Here is a 20895-nt window from a genome sequence, read left to right on the forward strand (position 1 = left end):
ATCGGACGTCGTGGCAGAATACAAAATTCCAGTCGTATTCACCTCGACATCCAAAACTGAGCCTTTTTTTATAGCAGTTATTGCCGAGCACCACTAGAAGTATTTCCCAGCCAAGTCAACTTAGGGTACTTTAAGAATAGAGCGTACCAAAAGGCCGGCAACACACTTGCGACCCCTCTGGCAACTGACTCATTAATCATTCAAGGTTCAAAATAAATAAAACAACGCCTTCACTATATTTATTACTTTATTCAATCTCATTGATATGACATCATTTGGCTAAAGGAATCGAGTTGTTAATTACTTAGGCAATTGCAGCTGCTTTAATACTACGAAATAACTTACAAAATAACTGAACGTTAATTGACATTTTAATAAGTCAAAATACTGTTTATGAGAATTTTAATGCAACAAGCCTCATTTCTGGTTAACATTGACTAGCGCAGACAAATGCATATTGCCCAAGCACATTAACGTTGCACAAAAACAAGTAGCTAGATTATCTATGAAAATTTACACTAAAGTAGATACAATATTTAAATCACATAGTCTGTACTGTAACATCGATTAAAACAGTCAACATATTAAGAAGTCAATCAATGGTTATCAGATGCAAGTCGTGATTCGATGAAACACTTAGTAAATGTTTTTATTATAATATTTCGCAGTTCAGACTAAACGAAGTAAACGTCCCGAGCAAGAAAACTTTTCATCAAAACGTTGCTAAAACATTACAATTAAGAATATCTTTGAAATATTTTTCATTGACATTTTCTATCAACATGTTAGTCAATCAATGGCAGTGCGATTTTAAACATATTTCTTGATAAATGCAATATAATTAGTAAAGTCAATAGATTACTAAATCCTAACATATAAACAATTATCACAAACCAAATGATGTAAATTTCATAAAATGTATAAAATTAAAGCATTAACCAATAAATAATTGATTTCGAAATAGTGTTTAAGATAAACGATTACAGATTACAAAAAATACCATCTTTTCTACAGAACTATAAACACTATTTTAGTTTAAAAGATCCACATTTTACGTGTGAAGTTAATCCAAATAGTTATACATAATTCTAGAACTTCATTATCGAATATTATCTGAATATGTACAGTGTTCACATTTAATTGTACTTTATGAATGAAAATTTATTTTAAATAGGAATAAAATATTTCAATACGAATATATATATTGCAATTGCAATTCAAACGCAAAATGTAGATCCGAAGTTAGAATACTTAATTAGTTGCCTTAGAAGTTAGAATTTTTAACATTAACCTACAGCTGTCCTAGCGATACAATTATAATTCATAGACAACTATTATTATAAACATTAAGAAAATATCTCGTGAAATAATTTTCAATTCCAAAAAGGATATTTATCATTTCTTAACATAAACGAGATTCCCGACAGTATCACCGAGGCCGAACGGGACCGAATCGATCGGTACACGTGACAATAAATAATAAAATACATTTAATATACCCTAGCGAAGGTAACTTCGACACAATTAATTCCATTATATCTCAGTAGTCATAGCCCGTTAATCAGAATCGCGACTACGCGAACGAAGAGCCGACTCCACGTCGCAGAGATTCACTCAAGCACACTCGTTACACTAATTGTGCAGTAGCTCTAGAATACAAGTTCGTAGTACAAAACGCAGGTCAGGCCGCTCTCATTCTCCGAGGAGAGAGGAGAGCCGCCGAGAGCTGGAGAAGAGAAGAAAGGAGACAGAGAGAGAGGTGCGGGCGACCGGCGCCGCCCGCCGCCTGCCCGCCGCCGCGCTGCCGCCGCACTACACGCCACCGACCGGTCTACCACACATCTATTTACAACCCGCTAAGGACCAACCGATAAGTTAAAGCGAATAAATAACATCGACGCTCTTTGGAACGGATAATACCCGAGGGACCGCCGATCGTCGACCGACGCCTTCGCGCCGAACGTGCCCTAAATAAACCTTAAAATTAACATCAACGCAATACGGCCGAGAGGCGATCTTATGTGATCTAGGTAATTTTGACGAGCGACGAGCGCTAATTTAGAGGTTACATCCAAACGACTCCGCCTAAACGAGATTCTACATTCGAACGGGCGAAAAAGCGCCTTCGGTGAAAAATTCTAATACTCAAACATATCCAAGTTAAAGCTTAAATAAATTAAAATAACTTACTAACTAATAAAAAAAAAACATTTGTAAACGTCTTCGAAATCATACGAAAAACCAAAAGTGTATTGTTTGTACAATATAATCACAAACTGCTCCGTAAAGCAAAGAAAGGTGTAAAATAACAAAAACAAATGCGAGTCGTACAGTATCCGTGCGTTATCGCAGCAGACCAAATGCCATTACCCGCACGTTGGCAAACTGATGCGCCATACTGTGCACGTACATAATCCAATGATTTACCTTGCACATTTAAAAGAGCTGCAAAGGCGTACATTATGACAAGGTCAATTTTCCAACGTGCCGATATATTTGTTTACACCACCGCACGTAACACGCAACTTACGTTACGATATTTTAACAAATTTCAAGTAATTTAGACAATATAAAATGACGATTTCTTGAAACTTACTAACAACAATTGGACCACATCACTTAATTAGAATATAAAATATAAATAATGATTAAAACAATATTTACGTGCGATTCGAACAGTTCGGTAAAAATTGGAATGGAACCATTCTTAATTTCTTGTGACATCAAGTTTTTCTGACAAGCCATTAGGGCTGTTGACTCTACCGTTCTGTTCGAGTAGCTCCAGAAACCCAGAATAAAAAACTTAGTTACAAAAAATACAAGCGGAAACAAAACATTTTGAGATCTAGTTTCCGCCACCAATATTTTAATTTACAAAGAATACCAAAAAAATTATAAACCCAATATACTCACAAAGATGTCAAAGTTGCGCCAGCCTACACGTAATAAACGTGGGGTTGGTCGCGAGTGGTCCACTCTTGTGCGTGCGTTAGTGCGGTGTGCGTGTGTGTGTGTGCGTGTGTGCGTGCACTAGCGGCCTCACGGCACGAGGTCGGGCAGGCGCCCGCGGCCCTAGGGGCGCGCACTCGCTTCACCGCTCACGACCTGCAAATTATTTCTCGTACAATCTCTGTAGCTTTTGTCAACATCTTTAACCAAACGAGACGTTTTACCGAGTACTAAACGTAAACGCATAGCCGAAGAAATGCTGAATAAGTGCTTTTTGTAATACATACTTCCTATGGCGCGTTAGGGAAAAATTATGAGAGTAATTTTTTGCGATGCGCGCGCACACCGTCACATAAAACCGACACACTGAAGTTAGATATAGTCAACATTTTATTTTGTGATATTTAAATAAACTTTTCTTAACTATTTTACGTTATAATAAAACTTGTATTAAATACCTTTTTTCTATTGTTAGTGTCTTTTTTTCTACAAACGTAGAATAAAATATTTGAAAAGAATAAAAATTTGTATTTTTATCTTGTTACGTTAAAGAAGTATCTATCGCGTACCTATATATCTTCTAACGCGTGTACATAAGTACACACACATTTTTTATTATTAACTTAATTAATTTTATTGTAAGTATACTTTTTGCTGACTGACGCTTGGAACTTATTTTTTTTCGATATAAACACCTGTGCTGTTTTAGACTAGTCCATCTTTATTCCCAAATATCATTCATCTGGATGGTTTTTTTGTGGAAAAAGACCCTAATGTATGAAGATATAAAATATGCCTCAAGTAAGTACTTGAACTAACATAATTTTGTCATATTCATTTCTTTAACTGACATGAAATTACAAAACGTTTAATTTACTATTTGAAACTTAAATGTGTAACTATAAATTTTGGACTTGAGGTTAGCTCTCGACTTTAGTGAAAACAAATGATCAATTGCGGGGAACTGGTCATATATAGAACAGCAAAATATAGAGACAGCCCATGCTGAAAGTCGTACTATATACACTTAATGCAATAAATTATTATTTTTAATCATAGAAAATTTTGTGCAAGTATTCTTTCTGCCTACGAACCCTCAACAATTATTACTGAGTACTGCTTTGCAAGAGAGTAGCCAGTGTATAACCCATAAAAAGCCGCGAGGGGTTATACACCAACTGCCATTATACTCAGCCGCGAAGGCTGATACTCACCCATAAAATTAAATAGCTATGTATTAATTTATATTCCAAAACTAGTCATAACTACGTGAAACAATGAACAGCTAACATGAATTCATGAGGTTTTAAACTTCTTTTCTACATTTTTTACAGGTGTAAAATGATAAAATCAAGACAAGAAAATATTTTATTTACACACATGGCAAAAAGGAAAATAACAAAATAAAAATCCACATAAAAACCACAATTTATTTAAATAAATATATACAAAATATCTCATGCATGTGTGTGATAGTTTAATGGCTGACTCACTTTCCGTTCCTTGTAGTAGAGCTCCTCACTCTCCTTGTCACAGAGCAGCAACACGACTGCGCCGAAAAGGAAAATGGCGGCGCCCCAACCCACGCCGTACGCCCAACCGAATTCCCACACCGATCTGTTGCCTGTAGAAGACATTATTTAATATTGCAAATGAGATGTTTGAGTTATTTTAAGTACGTTTTATTTGAGTAAATACATACATACTCTCTTTCGCACACGCAACCACGCACACATACGTACGCAGAGACACACCACTATTTATAGGTACAAGTACCCTATAAAAAATATAATATTTTACTGGGGTACGCCGATAATGGTATTTTTTTTTTTTTGTTAATTTTTATACATTTGGTTTTATTATATTTATAAAAGCTGTTAGCTAGGTAAATAAATAAAACAATGCCGTTGTAAAACTATAACCGTCTTTAAAAGTAGTAGAAATATATTACAAAATAGGTCACGTTATATCTTTATCATCAGTTTACTAAATTAGCTGTTTCGAAAGGTTCTTGTTTTTCAAGTGTGTCTTTTGGTTTAAAAACGCCTAGAATGAACATAAGTGAGCACTTTTTAGGCGAAGTATGAGACCTCGTTTCACTGTAAAATACACCTTAATACATAGCAATAAAGACTAAATCATAATCCTAACTAAATCCTAGCTAAAACGTTCAATTAAAATTCTTATACTTATTATTTAGATATATGTATATATTTTTTCTGATAGGGTAAACACGCCCTTGTTTTAATGTCTCATGTTATAACTGCTTAATTTACAAAAACGGAGACACATCAGGAATATTATCAACTTTAAATGAACTTACCTAAATTCAATTCGGCGGCGAAACAGACCGGGTATATCACCAGCGCTATTAAGATGCACATTACTGAAATAATAAAAAAGAAATTTATTTTGCTTTTGCCAAGAATTGCTTTATCTATAGCCATCATTTCAAACACCAAAAATTTTAAACACCGAGGCCCTGAGTACATGTCACACAGAAACGAGCACTTCTTTCTTGAAATATTCCAGAAAGAATGGCAAATTAATCTGAAATGTTTCCTCCATGCCTTATAAGATCTTGCGATGGTATTAAAAACAAATAGCAAATTTTTTTTAAGGAAAGTTATTAATTAAACATATATAACAAGTTTCAAAATCTGTTTCAAAAGGTTTAGATAAGTGATATTGTAAAGTAAAGAAGCAAACATTTTGTTTTTTCTATAACTTAAGAGACGATACATACCATTTAACTTCAAGAGACAATAGCGGGAATATTGTGAAAGCTAAGTGTGAAAGTGTTAAACGCAACAATTGTAGTATTTAGAGATTGCATTATCTTAGTAAATATAGGGCGTTCTCATATTGACAATAACTTGTTTTATGTAACTAAAAAAGAACAGATAAAGATATACTAACGTGCAAGCGACATGGCAAGAACGGCGAACCGATAGTATCGGAACTTTGTACGGTGATCCGCTGACCGTAGCCCTAGCCCCGTAAGTAGGGCTCCGCACACGTCCGCCGCCAGCGTTGCTACGCACAAGCCGGCTGCCGCTCTGAAAACACAAAAATAATTATGCATAACAATAATAATATCAAACACTTTTTGTGGATCACGGATTTTTGCATGTTTTATAGATACGTTTTAGGCCTAGAAATTTGGGATCAGGATGTTTCCTTCCTATGTTTCCCTTTACAGCTCAATTTAATTTTATAATTTATTTTATTTATTAACCCTAATTTAAATATCGCTCATTTACTTGATAGCCAATGAAGTACATTAAAAATGTCTTCGAACTCTAGACTGTAAGTCCAAAAAAGTGAGGTGTGAAGTAACAGTTTAATTAACAAAAACTACGAAATGGCAGTATAAAAAAATGAAAGCATTATTCATAAATCAACAAGATACAAAAAAGGTTGGATATTAAAAGCCGTTCAACTAGATGCCTGTATAACTTCAGTCACTTGTAGTTCAAAGAGTTTACAGACAAAGGAATCTTTTATAAGTTGTAATTAAAACCGCCAATGTTTACCTCGCAGTTTGTCGCAGATGTCCGCACTTTGCATATCATTATCTCGCCAGCTGAACACAGCTTCGGTAACCGAGATACGCTCGATGACCTTGCTCCATATTTACTCATATTTATACAATATTTTTTACTGTTAAATTGTTGTGACAGAAACTATAATCAGCTCATAAAAGATTCAAATTAACTGTACTAAACAAAATATTTTTTATCAGTTCCAGAATTTATTTCTTTTCGCACCGACCCTGTGTGGGGCACAATTTTGAATTCAAACAACAGCAATGTAAAACATAACATAAAATTCCATATGTTATAAGGTGCTGGTTGAGAAATTAGATTTGTTCTTAATAAAAAAACATAGTTTTATTAAAGGACTTGAAAGCTTAAAATTCCTTGCTCGTATAAAACATTGAGACGGGAGTAAGTGCTATTCATTTCGCAAATTGCAAAGTGCCTACTGCAAACTGACAAACAGAAATTATGAATCGCTTTTAATTTAATTTGACAAGTATACCACTCGACAGCGAGAGCTCGCTGCCAATTCTAGTCGTAATTTAAGAGATTCCTACCTTTATTACTTATTATATCCTGGATTTCTTCTTTATTATGAGCATTTTAAACAAGAAAGTTGCGGGTGGTCTACACACATGAAACATCTCGTGTCGGGGACACAAAGATTGTATTATTACATTTTTAAAATCATACAAGTAGTTTTATCGGTTGAAAAGTACAAAAAGTGGTGGTATCACGAGATAAAATAGTGTAAATATTATTTCGCGCACAAATATTGTAATTAGTAATTCTCAAATTTACAGCGCTTTATCAGAGTGACGTTTCGAGTTAAGTATAATTGAATATCCTAAAGTGCAGGAATTGTGCAGTGCTCAATACAAAAACAAAGAACAAAAGTGAAATAATGAAGTGAAGTAATTTGTGCGTAAAAGCAACGGTACACGTGTCAAGAAACTGGTATAACACTGACTCATTCTGTAACTGTGACGCGTGTAACTTGTACAACATATTTTTCGATTAAATTCAGTAAAGACAGGAAAACTACAGGAATGCCTGGTCACAATAGGATTACGGCTAAAACAATGGAGGAAACGTGCCAGCTCAGCGAAATCAGTCCACGTTCACATAAAGAAGTGTTAAGGTTAAGGACAGTGTTCACCGGTGACTCTGGAAGCAGCTGTCTTGCCAAAACAGACTACAGCCAAATACTTGGGCATGCACCTGGATAAACGCTTAACATGGCAAGACCATATAAAAGTCAAGCAAGGGCATGCTAATAATAAGCTTTGTAATGCTGTGTGTCCATAAATCCACTACTACCGAGGAAGACATTACAAAATCAACCAAAAAACACAAAACGAGACTTCAGCAACACGTCAACCCCCTCAATCTCCACAGTCCGCCGTTTCCAAGACTGTCTCCGACGGCGGACTGTGTGTTTCGGCTGAGAAGGGCGAGACTTGCAGTATGATAGTTTGCGAGTTAAGGAGGGAAAACAAATTTTTTGCATTCCCTGATCGCATCAAAATCTGATAAAAGCCAAGAGGCTGATTGCAGATGGGTAAAAAAAAAATTATGAGCAGTTTGTAAAGCAGTTCTTTAAAGACCTTTACAAAATGTTTCAAAGCTTTGAGTTTCCGTTAATACATAAAACAAAGTATTCAGTAAACTTTCGAATTAAAAATGTTTTTGTATTCTCAAAAACAGTGCGAGCCGCTGTCCTTGACCCAACAAATCGATTGCGACTTGTTTAATCACAGTTGTCATTTTAAGAACAAATAGGCAATAGACATGCCATCGAATTTTCGAAGCGTCGGTGTTAAATACGATATTGTTTTCTCATAGACCCATATCAAATATATTTTTCTAGTAGGTAATCGTTTAGTTATCGATTCAAATCCTGCTCGGTATAAAACTGCAGTATTGCAGTAATTCGGTCAAGTAGTCCAAACAAACTATCGGGGCTGAATAGCTCTTCAAACTCTTCGCTATGTTACCTATCAAAGGCGCATGTAGCGTGCAATACGCAACTGCCGGAACGATTTTGTATTGACCACTTGATCGAAGTTTGGTGTCGAGTATTACATTGTTAACTATAATGAAGCGGTATGGTTTAAAATCTTTTTAAAGGGCCCAGTGAGCAAGGAAATTTCACAAAAACTAATCTGTCAGAATAAAAGTTTGTGTTTAGACATTTACTTATTTTATTTTTTCGACGATTTCTTGAGTCCAATTTGCGATATTAGATTAGACCGCTCGAAAGCGATAAGGCTTCCAGATAACCCCTCCTATTCATTTAATTATGTCATTTGTATTATATTTTTGTATGCAACGAAGTGTTAATAAATAAATATTACCTTACCTATATTGAGAAACATTTAACCTAAATAGAACCTAGAAGTTCAATTTTACTTAATGTTATTATAAACTCTGGAATGAACTAGAAAGAAAATATATCAGGAATTAGTAAATATTATAGCTTACTTAATGTATGGCGCGGGCCTCGCGGCGTAGCACCCTGGCTGAGCAGTGATGTCGAAAGGCAAAGGCGTCGGTGCCTCTGGATCTATGCAGTGCATGAACAGGCCCTGCCGCCAGCCTGCAGCCATCAGCCAGTCTGCTGATGCGAGGCCCAGCACCATCAGTATAATCACCAGCAGGCCGCATATTAACGCGATTACCTGAAATTGCAAAATTTAATTTACCACGGCTCACCAAGGATTGTTTATAACATACAATAATTAACATCTATTTCTTTTCATTACAACATAAAAACAATTTAGTATACAATATTGTACTAGATACGACGACCTTTTCTTGGTTTTACAAATCGGATCGTATAAGTAAACAGTAACTTTTGCTATGTAGAATATATTAAACTTAGAAACTTTAGACTACGATATTATGTCTAAAGATTATCTTCACATAGAATTGAGATCAGCTGACTGTCATAACTCATTTGCATGCAACTATCAATGATGCTATTATTCCGGGATGACATCACTTTACATGGCTTTGCATAAATATCGTCGTATTTAAGGCTTATCCATTAAAGATCACATCTACGATGTCCTACTTCCTTCCCAGTGTTCTATACGAATAAAATAATGGGGTTCGGCGTGTGACTCTAACATAAGTATCATACAGACTAGAGGGTTCAAAATTACATCTTGAAACAAATATCCAACTGTCCGTGGTTTATAAAAACATAGGAGATTCATGAACACCTCAAAATCAGGACTGTCAAAGAGGAGATCAAGACCTGGAGTATGAAATACAGAAAAAGGTTAGAAATGCATCCTAATAAGCTTGCCACGCAACTAACTATACCGGACCTAATAAATAGGCTTAAAAGGCGACACATCCTAAGTCTAGATAGACACGGTTGACAGAGAGGAGCAGTCTCGATGGAGATTTTGCTCTGAACGCCTGAATCTGAACAAAATGGTTGGCTGGTTTAAGTAATATAAGTAAAAACAGATGCGCAACACACAGTAACCAATAACCATGTACATACAGTAAGCCCTATTGTTCCGTACCCTCATTAAGTACAAAACTACATACGTGAAAAGGACGCTAAGTTCTTGCTGTAGGTACATAAAGAACGTCAAAACAAAGCACGCTCGCTCGCGTTGCGCACCTTGTGATCCATCAAGCCCTCGAAAGTGGAACTAGGAATTAAAAAGGAAAACGCGAGGGCAAGAAAAACGTGAAAGTGTCTCGAGGGGAGGCGGGGTGTTGGATCGATCGGAATACGACCCCACGCGAGTGGACCATCAGCTGTTAAGACCAACACGGGGTTGGCGATAGAAATTGCACCCCTAAGTTTCGTCGCGTCGCGTCCTCCCTTTCCTACAAATCTCAAACGCTTTAATATTTTCCTTGCACTTTGCAGACAAAATCGATGTCGCATGCGAATCACGCAAAGCTAAGACAGACAGTAGCTTATGTTAAATAAATCTATATTTTGTTTTGTTAGGGTTTTATATTTCTTAATTTACTTGCAATTGTAAAAAGAACAGTTCTCACAAATGAATGTTAACATTTTTTTATAGAACAGACAATCGGGTAGGAGGCTCATCTGATGTTAATTGATACCGCCGCTCATGGACACTTGCATTGCCAGAGGGTTCGCGAGTGCGTTGCCGGCCTTTTAAGAATTGGTACGCTTTTTTCTTGAACGACCCTAAGTCGAATTGGTTATGGAGTATATAATGAGAACTAAGCACAAGGGAAGAGAAGCGGAGATTAGAATGACTTGGTTCGAATGTGCGTGATGTCAACTAATCCCTACAAGCATTATAACCTAATCAATATTGACCCTTTAATGTAAGTACCGGAAATGTTAATAAAAGCCCTGGCATTCATAAAATTGTAATGATTTGATAATTTGGGGCCACGTGCACGTGAATAATTCCGCTTTATTCAATTGCAGTTCATTCAAGTAACAAATTAAAATGTATTTAGATCTTTTAAACAGCCAAGGGAAATCTTGGCTTTGAGTAGAACAACTGACATAGAATATCTTTATTCAAATGTCAAATGGTTTTATGAGATCAATAGACCTCTTTGATACTTACTTTTTATACCAAATCTTTTTAGGGATTTTTTATCAAAAGATACTGTTTATCAAGGCGCTATCTACAATTAGTAAATAAATCAGAAATTATATAATAATCATTATACAATGTAATGTGTGTGTATGTAGGACTACGTATTACAAATTCATTATATAAGCAATGTACAAAACTTTACTGACATCATATTCTAAGCTCTACTTAATAATGATGAATTGTTGAATATATAATGTATTTCTATGTAATTCAAGGGAAGCAAGTCAACTTGAACTAACGTCGCAATATCAAAGTCGGCAGACGCATTCATTCCAGTTCCCTTTGTCCTTTTACGGTACGTTGTATTTGTTCTACTAAGTTGTGGTCTATACCCTACATAGAACTAGAAAGAATTCACAACTCTTTAATAAAGTAACATTCCGTTATTCTAGTTACGTTACAGGGATACTCAATACTAATTTTATCAAGGTAAGAGTCGAGAATTAAATGATTCCCGTATTTCAAAAACATTGAATTTTAATCATACATACCGTAAGAGCCAGTGGAAATATCACTATCATAGAAATAATTAATACCTCAATATAATTACTTGCTTAGTTACGATGGCTTTGATATCTATCGGTCTGTTTAGGCCGGCTTCACGAGTACCTAATAAAAATGTGTTTTTTTCGTAAAATACCTGTGCGATTTGGTTGGATGGCATTTCGTCTTGGTCAGATGCGAACTGGGGCGGTGGAGGTAACACAGGCGGCAGGGCGCGCGGCTGCGTGCGGAGCCCCACGGGGCCAGCGCCCGCGCGCCCCTGCATGCGCGTACACACACACTAACACTACCCGCCGCACACTAGCGCATGCCTTCACTGTTATGCACTTAAGTGACTTTTCACTAGACTCAGAATCGAGAGATGTTCCTTATTATACCGGAATATAAAATTGCAAGCAACTATCGATTACCTCCTTTAATGATAAATACAATAATACACAATTTTTTCAAAACTAAAGGAAGAATAACAATTTGATCAAATACTGATGAAACATATGAGCTGATTAGAGTACATATATTAAACTACATACTATAATTTAAATACTGTATTGCATTAAGTTAACGCATATTTATCTGTGGTTGCATTTAATAACGCAAATATTATATTTCTATCACGCGAATCACATTTGGAATGGAAAAAGTTGACTTGAATGATCTTACTTCTTTTTATATTTGTTTGCCAAAAAATTTAAAGACAATATAAAAAATAAAAATTCCGCTGCAACTTTCAAAATAGGCCATCTCATTGAAATCAGATGACCCAATTCCTAAGTAGGTAGATATTACTAAAAATGGGAAACCAAGCGTTTATCAGCTTTCAAAATATCAAGAATTTCAGTGCAAATTCTACCAATAAACTAGGGTACCGCTACCGGCATCAACGAGCAGAACTTCCGCATGACTTCTCGAATTAGGTCAGGGAGTGACGGAACAAATGCGTATTACAAATACGGGGGTAGTAACCAAATGAGGTTACTGGCGTCACATAAGAATATTTAACGAAAGGTAGGACCCATATCTAGGTTACACTCGGATATATTAGCAAAAAAAATCAATTTCAATTCCCTTTCAATAAAAGTTAAACAAAGATTGATATCACATTTAACTTTTTTTATTATTAAAGCCAAACAAATATCGTCAAAACCTCAGGGTTGTCATCATTTCCATATTCGGAAATGGAAAATAATTTTATTTTTGTCTGTGACGTCAGCTTTGTCTCATATTTTTGTACTAAAGTGTACTCTTTTAATTTATATTTATTAATTTTTTAATTATAAAAAAGTTTACTCATAGCACAAAAACATTATGCAGTTTTTTTAATAATATTATGTGAGATAATATATTAATTTACATAATATGTAATAATTTGCAGCTTCTGAGACAATTCGGTGGCACCTGATATCTCGGCAACATCTCGTGTAAAGACGAGGATTTAAATAGTTTAAAAAGTAATGATTCTCTTAATATAGACTCGTATTCTATTATGAATTTATTAAGACTATATTGTTTTACCTTCTACCTGCCTATTGTTCTTACTATATAACAGATATTTTTATTTACTTCGTTCTGAATTCGCTGTATCCTATTATTTCCAAGGCAGGTATATTTGTTCAAACGTTTGAAAAGGTTTATTAAAACGTGAACTCGACTGTAAAAACGGAAAACGCTCAAAGGGATATTTTTCCTTAATTCTTTGCAAAGATCCGCACGAGGTTATTAAAGTACACTGTTTACCTAACCTATCTTTATATATTGAATTATGTAGATCGTTCAGAAATAAATGTACATACATATATATAATAGAAAAAGGTACAAAATAATCTTTATGCAGCTGTGAATAAGCTCAAGAGTCCCATTCTATTCATACGTTATATGAATTTCGCATAAACAAGAGAGTTTATTACATTAGTATTGAGTCAATGTTCTCTTGTTTTTTTTTGTTTTTTATTGTGAAAGTCAAGGAACGAGCCATCGAAGACGTAAGTGAAACAATACTGACACAGCATAAATGCAATGATTACTATTCCTCATCGTGTGGTAAAAGTTAGAAGGTCATAGAAGCTAGAAAATACAATTTGACCCAATGAGTTCCATAGAAAATGTTGTTTTATTGGAAGTCACAAAAACGAATTAAATATAAAACGAGGATCATCCCGACAGCATGAATTTATAGTTTTTTTTAACAATTTCGAAATATAAGAAATGATACAAAAGTAGTTTTTTTTTAATTCGGGCTTTTAAAAAATCACGCTTAGTAAAAAAAAATATATACATACCTACATCAAGCGGAGTATGAATAAAATACTTGTTTTCTATTTAAAAATAACGTTTTACCTAAAAAAATTGTTTTTGTACCTATGTAATAGATTAATTTAAAAGATTCGAATAATAATCCCAACTTTAATAACGTCGACTGTTTTATTTCCATAATAGTATAAGATCCCGCTATACAACGACCTTCACCGAGATGATTATTTAATGAAACTTATTTTATATATAATTTAATATGTCAATAAATATAATCCATATGGGTTGCCTAGCAAATTTCAGTCCAGAGTATGTTTAATTAATATTTAAAAAAAATTTTTTTTTTATAATTTGCATGTAGTAAATTTTTTGAACTTTTTTTAATCAATATTTTTAAGCAGGGTAGTATTATATATGTATCACTATAACCTTCTTTTATACTAAAGATGTATATATACTTTAGTGTCACATAAAAAATATACACATAAATAATTAATTGATTATAAACAACCTAACTCTTGCATATTCTATGGGCTTCATACTTTCGATTGGTATAGAATTTATCTAATAATCATACCGGTGAAATGTTTAAAAAATATTATTTTTTTAAATTAATTAAAAATACTCTGGACTGAAATTTGCTAGGCAACCCATATGGATTATATTTATTGACATATTAAATTATATATAAAATAAGTTTCATTAAATAAGCATCTCGGTGAAGGTCGTTGTATAGCGGGATCTTAGACCATAAATATTAGGAGCTCTACAACAATAATAAGATAAAATAATAAATATAACAAAACAAAATTTACTTATCAAGACTTTATGCCGTTGGTTGGCGTAATGAAAAAATAAATAAATCAATTAAATTATTGGTATATATTATTCAATATATTGATTCCTAACAGCCACACACACATACAGTCAGTTTAAATAATATTTTTAAACGGCTATTTTTTTATCATCGTAATACATATACATATATCAGGAACAGATATATCATAAATAACAATAATAACACTAGTGACTGAACAATTTATGAACTCATTTGTTTCCATAATACATGACCGGATGCATTGTTTAGAAAATACATAAAATATTTGTATTCCTTTAACAGGAATGCTCCTGTAACGAATTAAGCTGGCTATCCCTTCAGAACAAATAGAATTCTTTTCCAATTATAGTTTTGTATTGAGGAATGTAACATTCTGTTTGTGTTAGAAGCAAAAGTAAATGTTTATTTTCTGATCACTTGAAGTATTTGTAAGTTTTTAAAGATCGATTTTTTAATTATAATTCCAACACTCCTCCAATTAACGAGTGCACTCTTATGTTTTATGTGTGCATTTAAAAAATAGGCCACACTAGTTATAACTTAATCTAGCGAATTTAATAACGCAAATGTCAATACACACCGTGCGTGACCTATCTACTTGTGCTATATATAGGACAAAACAAATATTAGGTTATAATAAAAGTAGCTCCATAGACTTAAATCACATAATATCTGGCTTAAGAATTTTGCGCATTGAGCCGCGCCGACTTTGAGGTTTAGACAAAAACCTGTACCTTCTTCAAATATAAAAGCACTGTTTCAGAGCAAATACTTCGACATAAATAACAAGCAGGTAATCAGGAGAGAGAGGGATTTTTTGTTTTATTGGAAGTAATAATGTATTTAGACGCTCGGAGGGCGGGTCTCATATAGGGCGGCGAGACCGGGCGACACAGCGCCTCGCGCGAGACTGTCCCGTCTCGCCGCCCTGCATCACTTGCCACTCACACCCTCCCGCGCGATAACAAAACACAGATTACTGAAAACACTTTTATTAGCCAAAATGCTACTTAAGCTTGGATCGTTCTAGTAAACGGCACTCAGCACGAAAGGTGCTCTGGAACAGTTCAAATAATCTATATAAATAAATTTCTACACCAATTTTTGGTTGTCACACCTGTGTGATCTGCAAGGTTCGGTTCGGTTGCACATTACGCCGAGGGGGACGTCGGGGTGTTCGATGGCAACAGTCAACAACGGTCCGAAGGCGCCGAACGTAACTTGCCCGAGATGGTAACTTAAACCACTTTCTAGATTCACTAGCACCAAATGTAGAAACCATCCTATCGCCAGGCTTAGACGTGTCGTACACTATTTTTGGGCTTTCGGCCGTGTCAGACCGGGGTGCTATACGGTATTTAGCTCCTGTAATTACTTTCTTTATTCCGTTAAACGCGCGCTCTAGTGGTGATTCATCGTAATCCGAAGTACTTTCCCTATTAATAGGAGTAAACTCTATCGGCGGTGGAAAAACGTTTGTGTCGCGCTCTTCTCTTTTTATCATTTTTTTGAGTCTAACAAAGAGCGAAAGAGGAGGCTCCGTATTTGTTCCAACAGTGCACAATCCAGGTTTGTAGTCATGTTCTATGGGGATGGTTGTAGGAGAATATGGTTGAGGAGGTAATGTCGATGCTCTTCTCGGAGTTAAATCTTCATCTTTCAAATATGCTATGTGTAAAGTGCTAATGCTGAGCGGCTGTTGTACAGATGCAGAAGGCCACAGCTCCCTGGTAGGAGGTACCGGAGACGGCCGCTCTCCCATCATGCGACGTGCCAATTCACCTGGTTGCCAAAGATTACTAGGCGTCAAACCCCCGTGTGCTTCCATTCCGACACGATACTTCACTAAATGTAAGTCTGCCCACTAATCCAATACTGGGCTTCAGGCATTTCTAGGTTTTCCTACATAATATCTCACTCACGTGCACAGTGTACCCGTTCTTAATTGGATAGACGTTAGACATCTAAATGGATATTAAATATTATTGTAATGAGATATGCAATTACAAAAATTAACCGGTTTGAAAATTCATACGTCGTTTAGTAACGATAATGTTAACAATCACGTAAAGTGTAGATCTAGGACGAATTTATATAATTTATCTGCGAGAAGTTTATACATAACTCATTTTCTAAATACAATACAAGTTTTATGTACCAAGTACCAACTAGAACCACATGTACCCACATGTAGCTCAGAATAACAAAGTTAGAATGATTAGTGTACCATTATTTGTGTTACAGAAGTAAATCAATGACGAAAGAAATTATTATACTCTAAGTAGGTAGGTACCATTCTAAATTAATTCTTTTATTATCTCCCTGAGGACATTGGGCAAGCAATTTCTGTAACTAGTTCATTTTTATTGGAAAAATAATAAATTTGGTTTATTTTCTTGAGGCTATTTAGTATATTGTTGTTTTATGATTTTTATAATAAATGGAAGAAAGCTGAGTCATTACTGCTAGTAATCAAGGTCCTTCACCAACAAATTTCAGCCAAGTTGGTAAACAATTACAACCTATACCAATTTTAATGACTGATTCAATAATTCGTTTATGATTTGCAGGCACAGCCATACCAAAGAATCCTAATGATGTCAACTAACAACAACACACAAGTTAAATTTAGTTCCTTCTTACCATTTACTATTTGAGATTACTATACAAGTAATGAAAGGCATAGGAATCATAAAAGTTGTGTCAATAAAAAAAATAAAATGTTTATTTTCTAAGATATTATTAAGGAGCTTAACCACTACAACATGTGACACTTTGGTGTGGGTATAAATATTGTTGTTCTATTGAATTAGTAATAACTGTAAACATAGAATAATGATATGGAATAAAAAAAAAAAAATAAAAAAAAAATATTGAAAATAACTGGTTCCAACACATTTTCCTTGGTGACAAAAACCTTTTCCTATCCTTATAAATATGATAGGCAATACCTTTCTTACATCTCAATCAATTTTATATTAATACACAGGATAGTAGTTGACAAAAATCTATTAAAATATCTTTATAGCCCATCTCTGTTCTAGGACTTTTATAACCACTTAGTGTAAGTGATATCTCTATCATAATTAGATTATCTCTGCAAGAATCATTTGACTTCAACATTGTTCGCCTCATTAAGTTTTAAATCAATCTTTCACATACATTGAAGCCACCACGGATTAGTCTGTAGTAGACAATGACCATGGCATATAAAGCCTTGATATTTCCACCACAACAATGATTGGATGGATGTAGGCACAGGACTTTCTAAACCTTTGAAGGGTTACAGCACTTCAACAATCAGACTTGTTAATTGATATTGAAATTTTTATATGTGTATTAGGGTGGTCCTTATTCCTAAGAAAAAAAATTTTTTTCTTTAATTTCGCGGGGCACCACGTAATTTGGATATATACCATAAAAAAGTGTTTCAGTATTTTTTTTGAAATTTTTAAATGATATTTAGAGGTCGCTACCAAGGTTTGAATTTTAAATAAAAATTGAAAATCTGTATTTGTTAGAATTCTTTATTTTTATACCCAGGTCTTAAAAATGTTACGAAATTATTGTTATTGTTACTAATTAAGATATTTTATAGAAAACTGATTTGTTTATTTTAAAGATACAAGGGTTGAATTGTTAGTATTAGGGTACTTTATCCTATACTCTTTTACCATCAAAAGCAAATATTGCTCTTGTTCTTCATTTGTGGTAATTATTTTTTTATATTCTTCCATTCCTCTCAGCTATGTCGTTCACTACTCGCAATGAATGAACGATATTTTTGGCAGCTATATAATCAGCGTCTTCGTTCCAGGTTTCGACGTCTTTTAAAAAAAACATGATGAGAGATCTAGGGTCTGGAAGAATCTTAAGGAATGACTACTCACGAAGTTTTCTATTTTTTTTGTCGATATGTGCGCTGTCAAGGTTTATTCGTTTTAAGCAATCTTCTGTGCCTTAAATTTTGAGTACTTCTACCATTTTTTTCTTTTCTTGAACTGAAACTTCGTCATCGAAAAACGCAAGCGAAACTATGTCTTCTGACAAATTATTTAAAATCTTTATCAGCGCATCAGTTGCTATATTTTTGTTGAAGCTTTAAGGTCTATTAATAATTGTAAGTCGTTTCTTGGTGCTGACTAACTCGAAGACTGCTTGATCAATATTTGACATAAATCATCACCGTGAAAATACATATTTCTCTCACAGCCTTTTCGTCCTTCTTCGTTAGCTTAAACTGATGCTTAAATAAATACATTTTTAAACTGCCTTGTAGCTCTTGCCATCCACCTAGCTCGATGAAGACCAGCAGGTCTCTGAAATGAAACGCTTTTGTCAGGAACACCTCCTAAGGAAATGATAGTAAGATTCAACAGTTCTCTGTAGTCATCTCGAGGTTCATGTACTTGAAGTTGCTTTTATGCAAACGTAATCCTGTCTGCGGCCACTTCTGCAAGAATATTTGCCTCAGCGTCATCAGCTGTTATTGATTTGAAGTCGCTTTGGTCAATAGTGTTACAATTGTTCTTAAATCTTTTGAATTATTGTATATCAGGAGCACTAGATGGGGCAAGCGATTGATCCACTACAGCTGACAACATAATTTCCATTATGTGGTGATAACAAGCAAACCAAAGCTTATTTTTATTCATTTTGCGCTCCAGAAGGACGAATACTCCACGCCTTAAGCCGGTATTTACAGCAGTAGAGTCAAAACATTGTCTAACATTTTGCTTTATAGCTCCATTCCATGACTTTATAGCTTCATAGACAGCTGGACGCACAAGCTTCGCTTGTTCCACGTTCCAATTTTGCAACAGCGAGTAGTTGATAAACTCCATATCCTGATGTCAAAATTGGCAGCCGATCTTTAGTTTTGTGTCCAATAATATGTTCTAGAAGTGTACCGTCCCAATGGATTGTTAATGACGAATTAGGTTTAAACTCGCTTTTGAGCGAATCTGCACAGCTTTGCGATTTTTGACCCATTACCGACGCATAGTAGATCTATTGACATTAAATTCTGATGGACCACAGCCTGCATATTTCAAAGTAGATGTCACGACCATAGTTGCTTGTCTGTCACTCAATTTAGAGACATCAAGACTAGTATCTAATTGACTGTTAATAATATAAAAAATATTTTATTTGTAAAAATTTTGACAGCTGGTAGCGACCTCTAAATCTTAACAAAAACAAAAACAAAAAAACACGTATTTCATATTTAGAGGTATATAATCAAATGAGAAAGTGCCCCGGGGATAATTCAAAAGTCGAAAAATAAGGACCACCCTAATGTGTATAAATATATAATAACTTTAACTTGCTGATTTTTTTGCTTAAGTCTAATCACACTTACTTTGAGTGGTCTTGTGATGGTGACTGTTTCAATCATAGTTGTTGATGCCATCCTGTTGTTTTCTTCCCCTAAAACATGATGACTGTTTAATTTATTTTGGACTAAACAAGGATGGTAAAAACCAGGTATATTACAAAATAAAACAACCTGACCTATAAACAAATGGGATAAGCCTTATTCACGTTTTTTTTATATAAAGAGTAGATAGAGTCAAGATATATTGAAATTATTAACTAAATTGTATTATACACATGGACATAGTCATTCAAATGGTATTTACACACCTTGTGATTCACAACAAAACAAGGACAAGTTTTAATATTTCAGTGGTTGTTTAATATATCAATTTGGAAATGAAAAGCCAAGCCTCCATAAAAGGATATAATTTATTTAAAACCAAAATAAGAAGAATTTGTCTTTAAAACCAAATTGTAAAAAATGTAGAAACAAATATATACTTACACATTTGGACCATTTAGTAGTCTTTATGATATACAAATAAAAATAATATTTACGGTTAAATAAGGGAGAACTACATGTGAAAAGCTAATAAATATTCTTTACTTAATGTTTTTATCTTAAAGTGTAGGTGTACTCTACAAAATTGCAAACAACTAGTATCCAGTCCATAAACAAATAACCAAGCCCCATAGCAGAGCACAGACTAGGAAGGCTACCATTACACTAGACACTAGACAGTATGCAGCATAGAGCACAATATCATAATATTGACAGATGACAAATGAATTGTAATTTTTTCTTTCAATGAATTGTCAATAGGCAGACCTAGAAAAATAACTATTACAAATACCCTCCCTAAAATAGCAATGTTCCTTCATC

At 34.4% G+C, this 20895-nt stretch overlaps 1 protein-coding gene across 5 annotated transcripts; it reads right to left on the reverse strand.

Moving 5' to 3' along the window:
* Positions 1-229: 229 nt before the first annotated feature.
* LOC125048707 (transmembrane protein 47) lies at positions 230-20742 on the reverse strand. 5 transcript variants are annotated; one of them, XM_047647541.1, is made up of 7 exons: positions 20518-20742; positions 20056-20123; positions 8976-9172; positions 5869-6008; positions 5273-5335; positions 4443-4573; positions 230-3105 (listed from the first exon to the last, which is right to left on the reverse strand). In XM_047647541.1, the coding sequence occupies exons 1-7, from the start codon at positions 20528-20530 to the stop codon at positions 3073-3075; spliced, it is 645 nt and encodes a 214-aa protein (XP_047503497.1). In that variant the 5' UTR covers positions 20531-20742; the 3' UTR covers positions 230-3072. The 5 variants fall into 5 exon arrangements, with proteins under 5 accessions (XP_047503497.1, XP_047503494.1, XP_047503496.1 ...); XM_047647538.1 differs by lacking the exons at positions 20056-20123; positions 20518-20742 and adding an exon at positions 15811-16817; XM_047647540.1 differs by lacking the exon at positions 230-3105 and having other exon boundaries at positions 4366-4573.
* Between the last annotated feature and the right edge of the window lie 153 nt (positions 20743-20895).

Source organism: Pieris napi, chromosome 4 (genome assembly GCF_905475465.1).
Source record: "Pieris napi chromosome 4, ilPieNapi1.2, whole genome shotgun sequence".
Taxonomy (NCBI): Eukaryota; Metazoa; Arthropoda; class Insecta; order Lepidoptera; family Pieridae; genus Pieris; species Pieris napi.